Raw genomic sequence first — 15,399 nt, forward strand, 5'->3', positions numbered from 1 at the left:
ATCTATATATGTAGGAAAATTATTAATAAGTCACTAAAAGAAAACGAGAAGCCCACTTCACAAAATACAGTAACAGTAATAGTGACTACCCATTCAAGACTCACTTTTAATGGTGGAGCATACATTAATTCAAACAGATTAAGTGTGTTTAGGAATTTACTCAATTTTGCAGACGTTAAAAATCACTACAGACTCAAATAGAATTTCCTAACTTTTTCCTTCTAAGCATTTTCGTTTTTTATATTAACTTTTTACATTAGCAGATTATAAACATCTGTGTTTAGCTAATAAACCTAGATTTCCCCCAAACAGACAATTCTGATAAAATCTAACAAAAAAGAAAGAGAGAATGAAAAAGAAAGAGACATTTTTTATGTGCATGGCAATATTTTCTTCAGGCCAAGGACACAGAGTGCATGCTAATTTGCATGGCTTTCATAAAAGTGTTCTATTATAATCATAGCCTGCGCTAACTTACCTGTGACTTATCCAAAAGAAAACTTCAACTCCAGGTTGACTTTCTGTGACCTGGAAGGCCTGTGGCCCTGTAACCTTTCATGGAAGTTAGTACAGTGTGTTTTCAGAAACTATAAGCTACGTTTATTATCTGTTTATTAAAATAACAGAGAAAAGAATATAATGCATAAAATATAACCAGATTACCTGCTACTTTGGATTACCTTTACTAACATTTCCTTTTATTAGGACAGATAAATAGGAATTAGCTTTGGCCAAGCCTTTTTATACAAGTCTTTTTTTATTATAAGAATTCCTAAAAACAATTTTCAAAAAATGGACATGGAATCAGAAACAACAGTCCAAAATTAAATTCTAGTTTCAAACAACATTTCTTAGTGTAAGAAATCAAGTATTTCCTAAGACTCATTCTGGGTACACATTTTTCTCTGAGCTTTATTTGCTTTTTTTGCAACAGCATTTAGGAGAAAACCAACTGACCATTTACAACCTAAACAATGGCTTTAGGGTATGATTAAGAAATGCACCTGGCCTCACTCAAAGGACACGTTTGTTTAACCTGGTGACTTTCCTGTGTCTGGGGTCACGCAGGAATCTTGGTTGGGGGAGTGGCAAGAAGAGCAAATATAACTGACTCACTGAGAACAAAATGGGTGCCCTACCTACCCTTTGTAATTACAACTGTTTTAACAGTTTCTAGTAGGCAAGGCTATCATTTAAGTGACCCACTATAATTTGGGATGAAATCCCAGGAAATTATGCCAATCTTAGAGCAGGAGTTGCGTTTCTGAGTTTACTCAGCATAATGAACCCACTGAAATGCTGAGTATCCTTTCTTTGGCATAAATTTATGTCAAGGGAAAAATTAACACTAAAAGGAATTTGGCTAATGAGGAAAAGAATATCACAACATTCACTCCCAGAAGCAGACCATAGTTTATTTTACTTTCTGCATCTTTTTATTATGGAAAATTTCAATCATATAGAAAAATATGCAGAATAGAATAATAACCCCCCACAAAACCATCATTCAGTTTTGATAGTCATCAAAACATGGTGAATTTTATTTTACTGTACCCTATCCACTCCTCTCTTTCAATTTTTAAAAGGCAAATCCCAGACAGAGGATATTATATTTTACATAAGCTTTCATTATAATATTTGTATATATATTTTCCTAAGGATCACTCCAGAAATCTCCTTGAGCATGAGATGTTTAAACCAACTTTAACCACATCTTGTAAAACATTTTACACTAAAACCTATCTGGCTAGAAAGCTAATTTGCTTGAATATAATTGGGTTATTAAAATGACAAAATAACTTGAAACACAGCCATCTATTAATTTATGGGGGAAAAAGCAACATTCTCAGATTGAGAAATCAGTGCATGTTACTTTATCCTTATGTTTCTAGTCTTCCTGGATGTTCCAATAAACAAGAGACAAGCTTAAAAGTAATATGGTTAGATTTGCCTGGATAGAGCTTAGAAAAATGGGAGGAGGCTACAAGGGGGCCAGGAGCTGCCTACAACAAAACTTTTCCCTCTTCCTTCACTACACACATACAGAATAAAACAGAATGCCAACAGGCCACATCTTAAGAGCTTCAAAAGGCACTCATCAAGCAGTCTAGCTACTTACAATAATTTATTACCGATCCTAAAGTAAAGATCAAAAGGAACTCCATCTAGCATTTATATTCAATTCCTCATTGCCTGATGCCTAATTTGTAGGGGAATGAAGGGAAGCCAAAATAATCTGAGGTGACTTTGATACAATGCCACAAAGGATATGAAGAGGAAGCCGGTAACAGCTGCAAATGGCTAGGTTCCATTAAAAGTTCTAATAAAAGAATAATGGAATTTCCCTTAACTGTGAATTAAAAAATGTTAGAAGTGGGCAAAATTTAGGCAAGGCAGGCAAAACCTTTGATTTGTCATAGCCTTGTGTGTGTGTGTGTGTGTGTGTGCGTGTGTGTGGTTAAATGTTAACTTTAACCACTATTGCACTTATGTTAATTAAATGACTTCATCTTAAAAAAATGCAACATTACCAGCAGAAATCTGGCCAATCTCATTCCTTTTGCTGTTATATTACTTATCAGCCTGCACCTTCTGTCTGCATTGTCAGACACTACTGGCTCTCTCAATCTCTTTCAAACAAATTGCTGTATTTTGCAAAGTGATTGATTTAGCTTGAAAAATGTAACTCGAAATGATACAATTTTTAGTATTGTATATCACCATGGTCACATGGAGCATAAACACCTCTTTTACAAATTTTTGGTGCTTAAGTCAATTGGTCACTATAGAAACACTAGAAGCTATTCAAATTCTTTCAACTTCTATGAAATAACACAATTTTTTCCTCCTGAATCCAGACATCTTTGTATTCTCAACTGAGGAAAGTAGTTTTCACACTACTTATTTTGGCTAGTTAAAAAATCCCCACCACATGTCTCCCTGTAAATTCATAGATAAAGATTTAAGTTTATATTAGCATTTCAACTGTGTAAATTTTTTGTTTGCTTCTGAAATCACCTCGAATTAACAGATTTACTGGAAGCTTACATGGCATAGAAGTTTTGTACAAGTCTCAGAAATCTTGTAATATATTTCCCCATGAAGATGTAGTGTTAAGCATTTTCTTAAAAATGGCTATGTATGGTATTTTTCTTTTTTTTAAAAAGTCCTCATTTTTTACAAATATGTGGTGAAATACCTAGAAGTTAAAAGATGTCTGGGAATTCTTCAGATATGGAGGGTCGAGACTATGGGGTATAAATGAAACTAGACTGGCTACGAATCTACAAAGCTGTAGGATGGGTACATGCGGTTGTTATGCTATTTGGTTTTCTGTGTAGCAAAACTCTTGGCAGTGGGTATTTCAGATATAATGCTGTGCACTGATTTTTGTCAGGATTTTTATTTAGAAAAATAACTTTCTCTCAGGAGCAATGGAGAACCAAGATTTGGCACTCAATATTTCAACTATCTTTACCAATCCAAAAGCCAACCACTATAGTGGTTGGAAAGAAAAAAACAAAAAGAAACCAAACAAAAAACACCCCAAAATCTGTCTTTTCACAGTCCTTGAGATTTCAGTGCTAATATGTAACTAGATTTTAATGTGAATAAAATATAATTATTTTAGTTCAGAAATACAAAATTTCTGTTTTCTTTAAGAGGGATAGAGTTGAAAAATTAAAATTGAAGTAAAAATGTAATTGGTATGTTTCAGAATCACCATATATTGGCGAAAATTGTGCTGTATACTCAGAAAGACTTATAATACCTAATATAGTAATAACATGTTTCTCTTACCTTGTGATCATATGGATTGTAAGAATGAAATACCCGAGAAAGATCTTTTGTCCTTTGCTTTTTCTGTCGGAAAAAAAAAACAAAACACAACTGAGTTGACAGCTGACAAAAATATCTATATCTATCTATATAAAGCTACTGTTTAGTTACAGAGTCTTCTTTTGTGCAAGCTGAGGAGACACATGGATGCAATTAGAAACCAAAGTCACTTGATAGTTTATGTGGGTCACTGTCGAGGAGCAGCCAGGCAAACTCTTCCTAGAAGGTTTCGCCATTAAAACACTAATCACCATCAAAATCTCTATTTAAAAATGTATAACTCAGAGACTAAAAAGAGGAAGAAACCGTGAAAAGAAAGAAAAGTCAGTACACATTTAGGGCACTTTCAATTTCATTGTAATACCAACTGCTGTTCCACAGAACCACATCCATTTAAATGATCACCTCCTCAGGCTTCCTGGTCTGCTTGAGCATGCAGCTGTGAGGATACCTTTGTTCTGTCACTGCTATATAGCCCAGGTGCCTTGCATGGTGTTTTACATGCAGTAGGCACCCAATAACTACTGGCTAAATTAATAAAGGAATGTATCTGAGTTAGACAGGCATTTAATTATTGATATCTGTACTATTGACATATATGCCTCATATATAGCTATGAAAAGGGAAGGCTCTTTTCACTTCTAATGATGTGTTTTTCTCAAGCTGAACCCAGACGCTACAGAGTTCCTTTCCATCCGTGTTCCCCAGTGTCTGTGACAAGCAAGAAGTCTGGAGTTCTCTGTTACAGCTGACTTTAAAAGCAGCTTGTTTGCTCACCCACTGTGATCTGTCCAGCTCCCATAACCACCATGAACAATTTATGTATGGTTCTAAATCTTCTAGGCATACATATGCACTCACAATTGATAATTATTACTATCTTCAAAGAAAAGATATCATTCTATATACAATCATCCCTTGGTACCCCCCACAGATAACAAAATCTGCTGATGCTCAAGTTCCTTCTATAAAATGGTGTAATATTTGCATATAACCTATGCACATCCCATATACTTTAAATTGTCTCTAAATTGCTTATAATACCTAATACAATGTAAATGCTATGTAAATAGTTGTTATACTGTATTGTCTACATTTGTATTATTTTTAATTGTCGTACTGTTTTTTTTTTCCTGAATATTTTCAATCCACAATTTGTTGAATCTGCAGATGTGGAACCTATGGATATGGAGGGTGGACTGACTGTACACTGTTTTGAAATTTATTTTTATCCACTTTTCACAATTTATCCTTGTCAAACTTCCATGCTTGGATATACAGATCCACAATCCCTTATAGGGACAAGACAGCTAATTGTCATTATGCCTGGTTTGTTCATCCCAATGTGTCAGGATATAGGTTATGATTGGTTCTTGTATGGTCTTCATTGAACAAGTAGGAGCAAGGAATTTTGCTGGATGGTTGTTCATTTGGTTTGGGCTTAAGGGACTACTGTCAGAAGTAGATATGGTCAGGGGCAGAGATTCTAGATGAAGGGTGGCTTTCTCTGCAAAGAGCCAGACAGTAAATACTTTAGGATTTGTAAGCCATATGGTCTCTGTTGTAATTACTCATCTCTGCTATTATAGCATGAAAGCAGTTATACATAATAACAAATAAATGGGAGTGGCTGTGTTTCAATAAAACTTTATTTATAAAAACAGGCGGTAGGCTGGATAGGCCAATGGGCCATAGTTTATCCTGTTCTGGATTTTGGAAAATATAGCTCTGGGCTGTATGGCCTCTGAGGAAGAAGGGCAATGGTTTTCAGTTACCTGGACTAATACATATAACTTTCAATATTTATAACTAAAACTTCACTGTATTTATATCTGATAAATTTGTTGTCAGAAAATAGGGCATTATTTCCTCACTGGTTTCTTTTGGGGCTAATACAAATAGTGTTATTTACTTACTTATATTCCGCTTTCCTCCCCAAAATGATATAGCTTATGACAAAAGGCAGCTATAGGTTTTTTACCTTCAGTGCATCCTATATATAGTAGAGAATATTCCAAGTTGGTTTCTAGAGCATGCTGAATTAGATATGGGGCTTTCAGAACATTCTGTATTCACACTGTAACTGCTGATGACAGATGCTCTGAGAATAGCTCCTTTACTAAGTCGTAGCACTATAGCCACACAGAAGGTTGTAACTAAACCATGGCCCTTATTACTAGTATGTCAGTTTCTCCTATGTAGGCAATGTTAGGAGTACTATTCTACAAAACTTGTTGAGCCTTGCTATCAGCAGTTTTAACTGAAACTAAAAGTTGAGCCAAACATGGAATAATTAGGTATTTTCCTATTGCATCACAGTTCATGTCTAAATTACCTCCCACTTTTTAGCCTGTTAAAACAAACATCTCAGTCATGCAACCACCTGTTAATTCTCCAAGTGTTTAAAAAGTAAACATGTTAAACAAGCTGTGTGATGAACTTGTAATGAGGGTGGCCAAAGTACAGTGAGTACGGCAAATGTTTCTCCCGGATTGTATGGGGTACCTTCAAGTCACCTTCATCATTAGTCCCAAGGTACGGGCCACAAAGATGAGAGGGTATTTAAAAATAACTACATGATCAGTCCTGCAGTCTATGTGGGCTGCAGTTGGGTTTTAAAAAAATGAGGCAGTATGAAAGCAAGCTTGATAAAACTTCTAGATTACTGAGAAGCTGAATCTCTGCAATCTCCATTCTATAGGCACTTCATAAATTGCTTTTATGTTCTACTCTCCAAGGACAGAAAATGCTGATGACCTCTTTTGTCTTACACTCGTGTTTAAACTCCCTTTCAGACAAAATCAAACAAAACTAAAGTCCCCAAGGGAGTGTTTTTAACAGCTCTGGTTGTTAGACAATGTTGTCATTTCAATTTTTATCAAAGGTACGCAACAGAGCTCAGATCTGAAAGAGGCTCCACATGTGATAAGAACCTGTATTATGAATGTAAGGTTATACAAGCAATTGAAATTTAGCAATATCCACTAACTTCTTTTGGCTCCCTGAACCAATTCTGTACTTTCTGTGCCCATTCTCTTGTTGTTGACTAAAGCTTTCCCAAATAGTGTTGTTATAATATAAGGTAAAGCTACAATAAGACTATGGATTTCATTTCTACATACAGATTCTTAAAAATGGTAAAGCCTGTAAGCTTTGAAGAATTGGATGGATTTAAGGTATATTATAATAAAATTTAACTGTTCAGCAAGCCTTCACCATACTTTGTAAGAAGCCAAATGAGCAGGTTTGAGTTTCAACGGACTTATTTTTTCCGGCTTCCTATTTGGCAGAGCGTCTGAGTGGTTAACTGGCCAACCGGAAGGCAGCAGCAGAAAGGCAGGGGGAAAAGGTATGGAGCCACGACAACCACCATCTGGACAGTCAGGTTCTGAACAGCTGAACTTTATGTCATGCAGGGGCACCTGACAGTCCACTGGCGACTAAGACGGTTATGCTCTAAAAAAATTCCCAGAGAGACCAGAGTCAAATTCTAAGTAATAAAGGCTAGGGACCAAGGACCAGTGAATTAATACATGCCAGGGAAAGGCATTCAGTGGGGAAGTCAGAGATCCGCATCCTAAGGCAAAAGGGCTGAAATAGCAAAGAGGCACAAGACAAAAACAACAAATGACTGAGAGTCCAAGGGTCATTGGTGAAGAACTAGTGAGGAACTGAGGGAGTCACAGGACAAAGGTTCAGCAAGCAGCAGTAAGAGACAGGGAAGTCAGGGATGAGAAATGAAGTCAGTAGTAAACATTGCAGGTAAATAAAGGTGTTAACTACCAAGGATGTGGCCTCAAGCTAAGGTACCTCTGATGTTTACCTGGGGATCTTCTATTATACTTCCAGCAGGGGAAGGTTCCAGGAATAAAAAACCTGATTCTATAGATAGTTTATGCCTTTATAGACTATAAGGAAGTAGGCTGAGTACAGCCACAGGGAGATAGAAAAGGAAGTAGCCTTGTTGAATCGAAGAAATGGCTAAATGATTAGAACACATGATACAAAAAATGTAGTGACAAATGATCAAATTCATGTTTCAGAAAGAGCTTCCTAGTAGTGTTAAAGATGTAGCCCACGTGAGAGCAAGGCTAGAGGCTGAAGATGGCATAAGAGGCTGTTGCAATAGTTAAAAAAAGAAAAAAATAACATCACCCCAAATTAAGCTAGGGGCAGGGGAGAGGGTGGGATGGATTTGAGAAATAGCTAAGAGGCAAGATGGACAGCACTTGGTGATTGATCAGATAGGAGTACAGAGAGGCAAAAGCAGAGGAAGACTCCAAGATTTCTGGCTCAGATAACCAAGGGAGAGAATATCCTTCACTGACAGAAGAATCTGGACAGAGAAGCAGGTTTTGGAGCCTAGAGGAGGAAAGGAGAATCCAGTTTTGAATATAGGGAATTTAAGGTGACTGAGACATTTGGAGAAAGAATGAGGAAGAAGTTAGATACAAGAGTATGGTGCTCAGAAGAGAGAGGTGGCCCATGGACTTGGGAGTCATGAGCATATTGGTGTAATTTAAAGAGTTCAGGGATGAGATCACACAGGGAGAATACAGAGTAAGGGAAGCAAGAAGATAAGACTGAGGTTGAAATCCTAGCAAACAACAGCTGCCTAACCTTGGGCCAGCTATCTGCTCTGGACCCCTACAAAAAATAAGGGAGGTGGATTAGGCCAGTGGTTCCCAACGCTTGCTGCAGGTTACAATTAGTGGGGAACCTTTAAAATATACCTTTAAAATATACCAATGCTCTCTCCAGTCCTAATTCCCAGTGACCCTGCCTTAATTGGTCTTGTGGGACCTGGGCAAGTGTATTATTTAAAAGCTCTCATATTTCCAATGTGTAGCCAAAGTTGAGACTCACTAGTGAAGATGATTCCTCAGATCTCTTCCAACTGTTAACCTCTATGCTTCTAGATCAGTTCCCTGCCCTCTTCCAGCTATCGCCATTCTACATTCTGAATTCTATCAGGTTTTTTCATTCTTAACCTTTACATTACACCTGCAGCTTTGCCTTATTTCCTGACCTCTTCCTTTACTCAAAAATGGACTCTATACACAGGAATTCCCCTGGGGCACATTAAGGCTTTGGCTGCAGAACAGGCTGCTGCTATATATTTACTTTCCTACGTGCTGCGTGCTTCTGAAAAATAAATGGAAAGCTAATTTAATAAATCTGAATCTTTATTTCATTATCAATGTATAAAACATCAGAAGCTTAATTAAGAGCACTTGACAATATCAGCACTCAAGTACAATCTCACTTTTATATTATACATATTTCAACGGTATCCCTAAGATGATAATATTCATTCAAGATCAATGAGAAGAAGGAAAGAAAGGTCCCTGGAATTTAAACAATGAACTGAAATCAATTTAGAAATCAATGATGTGAAATGTGGTTGATGATCAAAAATACTAAAAAAAAACAAAACGAAACAAAAAAAAAACCCACAGGGAAACAGGCAAACTCTTCAAAATCTCATCTGTTTTTCCTTTCTAAGGCACATATAATACTTCCTTATTCTTTTGTGAGAAATAACTCTACTGGGAAAACAGTAGGGAAAACAACAAAATAAACCCACTCTATCCTGTATATTTCTTGACTCCTTACTTTCTAGTAAGAGCTGCAAAATAACTGAGATGATCATAAACGCTGCTAATTGCAGTCTTGAATTTTCTTCTCTCCATCCAGTCACAGCAAATTCAAGGAAAGTTATCAGGTTCATTAGTTTCTTGCATCTCCAAATAGGTGGGCCTTTCTTAGAGGACACCAAAATAGCAGACTTCTCTAAGAGGGGAAGTCAGAAAATGTAAGTGAATTTGTTCACCCAACCATAATGGCATTCAAATAAAATAACCAGGCAAATACGGAAATGTGCAGCTGATTTTAAAGCACAGTCGAGATCAGTGGGAAACACGTTTTTTCAGCCTTATGGTTTCTAAAATAATCCTAGTGGAAGGAAGGTGCAACCATCACCCTCTCATTTTCACAGAGGGTGGGGAAGGGTAGAGGACCAGGCACCATTTGCCCTGGCAGGACCTTAACTAGGCAACAAATGCTTGAAGAAAATGCAGATAGGGAATTCTGCGTTCATTTAGTGATATCTGATAAAAGAAAATGTAAGTTTAGCCATACCTTCTCCTATCAAGCTCACTTTATTTTCTAAAGAGAACATTTGTTTGCAAGGAAAGGTCATTCTTTGGCAACAAAGGCATGGCTGGCATATGAGAAAGGAAGGAGACTTAACTAATTTGTGGTAATAGGTGTCGCCAAAACGAACAGCCTATGAGCAGTTAGGGCAGAAATGGCCCTACAACATAAGCCAAATCCCTGCAAAGTAAAAAGACAAAGTCGAAAGGTGCTAAGTACCACACACCACACAACAGTTCATTCAAATGTCCTTTGTATGGTAACTTCTGGGTGCTCAAAAGTCTCCACACAAGAACATGAGTTGCTGTATATATCAACTCAGTATCATTAACCTTCACTCTGCCCTTCTAACTGACCACAACAGAAGAGTTAACTTTACCTCTTATCTGGATTATCATAGTAATATTTTCTTTCCTGGATGACCTGGGTCCATTCTTCACCCTCTACATCAAGGGTTGGCAAACCATGGTCTGTGGGCCAAATACTGCTGGCTGCCTATTTTTGCATAGTATGCAATTGGTTTTTACATTTTTAAATGACTGAAAAAAGAACCCAAAAGAACAATATTTGTGACATGTAAAAATTACATCAAATTCAAATTTCCACACACAAAGTTTTTTTGGAACGCAGCCACACTCATTCCTTTATGTAGTGTCTATGGCTGCTTTTCCGCTACACCGGCAGGGTTGAATGGTTGCAATAGAAACCCTGTTGCCCATAAAGCTGAAAATATTTACTATGTAGCCCTTTCTGGAGTTTGCCAACCCCTGCTCTAAACCATTGGTTTGCAACCCTGGCTGCACGTTGCAATCACCTGGGGATTTAAATAATACTGAGGTCTGGGTCTCAGGGCCAGAGATTCTAATTTAATTGATATGGGTGCAACCTGGGAGCTGGGATTTTAAAAATCTCTCCTGGAGATACTAATTGTGAAGCCACTGTTTAGAACCATTGCTTAATCCACCTCTTTACTGAGGTCAGAGTGAGTTTTATAATAAACGGTCATCTAATGTCACTCTCCTCTTTTAGGGCTCCCCGCTGCTCAGAGAATCGAGTTTCAAGTATTACATTAAGGCTTGTCCCACTTTTCGTGTTAACACCAAAGACAATGTATTGTTCCTGACAGACCCTGCAGTTTCCTGACTGCACATCTTGCTCATGCTACTCCCTCTGCCTGGAATGCTCCCCACCACGACCTCCATTTATTAAGTTTACTCCGAAAAGCCTGGTTCAAAGATCACTTCTCCGGTGCTGGATCCCCCCAACAGAAAGAACCTTCTTGGCTATGTGCTTCCATGGATCTCTCTACCACTTTCATTGTGTGCCAACTCCTCCTTGAGGAAAGAAACCATGTCTTGGTCATGTGGGTAGCATCCCTTCATTCTGTGTCATCCTTGCGCAGGGGCCATGCCAATCTTCTCTGTATCGTTCCAATTTTAGTATATGTGCTACCAAAGCGAGCACATCCCTTCATTCTGTAACATTTGATTAAAGTGCCTTGTGTGTGGGAGATGGTCAATAAATGCTGCCCATCCCCTAAATCCCACATTTTGGGTTTACCTTCACTGAGCTGTCTACTTCCTCAAACTATCCACCAACGTGAACTTTTCCCTTCAGGCTCTCAATTCATGACATAACACATCAACTATTTCCTTGTCAGTAACCTCAGCTTCCTCCCCATTCCTTTCTCCTTAATTCCCCCTATAGCCTCCCACTTCCCACCTTATGCGAATCCAATCACCTGGTCCCTGAGCATCTGTAGACTTAGGCCACCTCAGCACTGCTTGGTCATTCTTCTGTGAGTAGATATTCAAACTGCTGTTTCTACTCCTCCTTAGAGCCTTCCCACCAGTTTTTCTGTCTCTACTCCCCCCACCCCCAGATCTATAATCCATCCTCTGAGCTCTAGAACTTAGTTCATTAATTGAATCACACATTTATTTAACACATATTTGTGCCCATCATGCTGCAAGCACCTGCTAGTGAGACAGAAAGCAAGCCAGATGAGGCCACTGGACTCGATTCCCCACACACTGGTGGGGAGAAATAAACAATTATTATACTTAACCAGCAACCAGGCACACATAAGTTCTTAAATGTTTGCTGAGTAAATTCCAAAAATTCTGAATATTAACATTTGGTATTAATACTGCTTACCAAGTGCCAACGAATGACCTGTTCATGATTCTTAAGCAGATTACTAAATCAAATGCAAATTTTTATGTTGGATGGAATTATTACTTTTATAACTATAAATGGTACTTCAATATGATAATTGCAAAAATTCCAGAATTGGAAACTTGTCTCCTATGGGATTTTGCCTTGAGTCAATTTATATTCTAGGCACGAATTTCTTTGGAGCATGTTTGCACTCTCATAGTTTGTTCCCTTCTCTCCAAGTCATATACAGGATAGGGGAATGACAGCATTCAGTATCTTTTGTCAGGTAGACAAATACTAGGAAAGGAAAGAAATCAACAGCTACATAGCATGGTTTACCTTTGCCTTAAAAACAAATAAGTAAATAAAACAACCAATAACAGTTCAGAATGTAGTCAGACAACTGATTTGCTGTCCATATATCTGTATCTAAGACTCTAGGTTTTACAACATACCAAACACCTGAGAGCACAAGAATAAATACTGTCTCCCCATCAAGTTCCTCCCTGTCCCTTTGGTTACTCTGAAGCTCAACTGTTTTACAAAGCAAAGCAAAGAGGGGTTAATCTATAATAATAACCCTTGAATTTTCTTTCCAACAAATTTTAGTATTTCTACATCAATTCATAGATTTAAATTTTACCCATGCATGAAGAGGTTTCACTGTGATTTCTAAAATTTAAAACATTCCTTCAACATATGACAAGATAACTATTCTCACAGTGACATTTTAGAAGAATTAGCAGTTATAGTGTTAAAACGCTCAAAGTCTGTCTGAGCCTCACCACCGATCAGATAGTGTGGGGCAACAAATTTGCTGCTAGCTATGTACTACTGTTTTTGTCTTCAAAATTCTATGTTATAAATTTTTTGAAATTAGGAAGGGTGGGGGCAAGTGGTTTTATTTAACCTTTTTCCACTTGCTTAATAATAATGTCCAATATCTGTAAATTATTTTAGTAAGGATAAGCAATACAATTTAAGTAAAAAAAAAAAAAAAAGACATCATATTAGAGATGTAACTATGAGAGAGTAACATTTTGCCACTGGATAAAATAAATGCAGTGTGTCCCCTCCAAGTACTAACCCGGCTGGATCCTGCTTAGCTTCTGAGATCAGATGAGATCGGGTGTGTTCAGGATGATATGGATTAATAAAATGTGGAATATATATGTATACCGTGGAGTATTAGCCATAAGAAAAATGGTGAACTAATACCTTTTGTAACAACCTGATGGAACTGAACATCATCCTCCTAAGTATCACAATAATGGAAAAACAGAGATCACATGTATTCACTATTAAATTGGAAATAAATGACTAAAAAAAAAGTGCCGTGAGGTCCTCAGAAATAGACTTTTATATCCAAATTGCAATAAAATGCTTTTAGTTTAAAAAAATAAAATAAATGCAGTGTGGGTTTTGCTAATTAGTACCCTGGAGTTCTATGTATTTCTATATTGTCATTAAGTATTTCTCTTCCTTTTATTTATGGAGAGATGGTAATGTTCCTTTACTGAATCTAACATTCAGCGATGATGAGCTCGGGACCCAATATTGTGACAACACAGCCTGGATCTGCACAAACTGTATTAATGCTCAGAGGCTCATATCAGCTTCCAGAGGCTAATCCACATAGCACCCAAGGGAAAAAGGGATGAAAAAAGAATGGAGAAAACGAAATTTCTCTGACCCACAGATAAGCTGCTATACAGTTCTAAAAACTGATCAAAACCAATGCATCTCCTTCATGACCCCAAATAACCCCTGGCATCACCCCATTTGAAGAGAAGCTTGAAAATTGTTCTGTGCCAGTTATTGCTGCATCTCTAGATAAGCCCACAACTCGTTTTTATTATGATTCCACGACTGGGACCTGGAAGGTCAGACGTGACAATGTAGGTTTGATAACTCTCTTTTCTACATCTAATTTAGCACCTACTGTAAAAAATCATTTCCATCAGCAATGCAACCATCACTGGTATCTCTCTCTGTCCCATCACACCAATAATAACAGTCTAAAATTCATTTCAGGGGTGGCTGGGCTTTTTGACCTATCTTCTCCTCAAGTACTATGTCAAAAATAGACTTATTTTTGTTCCATATATTAAACATACACATTTTCTTTTTTATCTTTGGCCTTTATGACGAAGAAGTCTTTATTTGATAACCAGAAGACAATTTAATATACAGCTCAATCTTCTTCATTCTCTCGTCTTTATGTCACTTCAGAAATCAGTCGATTCTTTTTTATGTTGTCGAGCAAGGATACTACAGAGACAGCCAGTGGTGAAAATTTCGGAGGCTCGCTCTTTGCCAAGCAGTATTTTCAGTCGTTGGCAGGAAGGGTCCATGCATGTATGGGGGTGCAGCGAGGGGAATGGGGGCCGAGGGGCTAGGAAATTAGAACAGGGCAAGGCAGAAGAAAAATAAAGTAGCCGAGGTCTCCCCTGCACCTATTCCAACACCTCGAACAGCTCTAGTCTTATATAATTCATGTTTATAATCACTCTCTCAGAAATTAACCCCTGTTCACACAAGTAGGAAAAAAGATGCCCAGACAGTATAGGTTTCTGTACTAAATGACAGGCCGATTTTAAGTAATGACGACACAGGCAGAACGTCATGCTTCAACTGTCTAACACCGTGGACCTCGCTGAGGGCTGAAGGACTGCTATTCCATTGTTCATCTCTCCTTCCTTAGGGAGGCCCTGTGCCCATCACCTGAAGCACGTGCTCAGGGCCTTCGCCTAGGCCTGTCCACTCAGCCTCAGGACACTGCCCTCCCACCCCTGTCAATCTCTTATTTCTTGCCTCTCTTTCCTTTTTTTGACTTCTTCAGAGAGACGTGCTAAGAAGTGAGAAGGCCTACTATCTACTTATTGTGTATACTGTATGCTTTCGGGTTTTTTCATTGGAAGAGGATCCCAAGGTGTTTTAAAAAAAGGCGTTGGTTTAACATATACACATGTTGAAGATGCAAAATGACAAGAGTATCTTTGAAGAGCTCAACCACCTATGATAATTGTAAAGGAGTTATGCTTAAAGTAAGTTTAATCAATATCAAAGTCCAAACATTCTTTTGACATTTATATAGTGCTTTACATTTTCAAACTGTTCCTAACTATATTTTAATGATAAGCATTCATGCATTCAAAGATTTCGGCCAGGCGTGGTGGCTCATGCCTGTAATCCTAGCACTCTGGGAGGCCGAGGTGGGAGAATAGCATGAGGTCAGGAGTT

General features: G+C 37.8%; 1 protein-coding gene across 1 annotated transcript in view; it reads right to left on the reverse strand.

Annotated features, from left to right (window-relative positions):
- The window catches only part of CDKAL1 (CDK5 regulatory subunit associated protein 1-like 1), a 712,360-nt gene that overhangs the window by 122,838 nt on the left and 574,123 nt on the right, over window positions 1–15,399 (reverse strand). Inside the window, exon 12 of the mRNA XM_012638567.1 lies at window positions 3,802–3,864. Coding sequence (XP_012494021.1) covers window positions 3,802–3,864 — 63 coding nt within the window. The remainder of the gene's footprint in view (window positions 1–3,801; window positions 3,865–15,399) is intronic.

Source organism: Propithecus coquereli, unplaced genomic scaffold (assembly GCF_000956105.1).
Source record: "Propithecus coquereli isolate 6110/MARCELLA unplaced genomic scaffold, Pcoq_1.0 Scaffold131, whole genome shotgun sequence".
Taxonomy (NCBI): domain Eukaryota; kingdom Metazoa; phylum Chordata; class Mammalia; order Primates; family Indriidae; genus Propithecus; species Propithecus coquereli.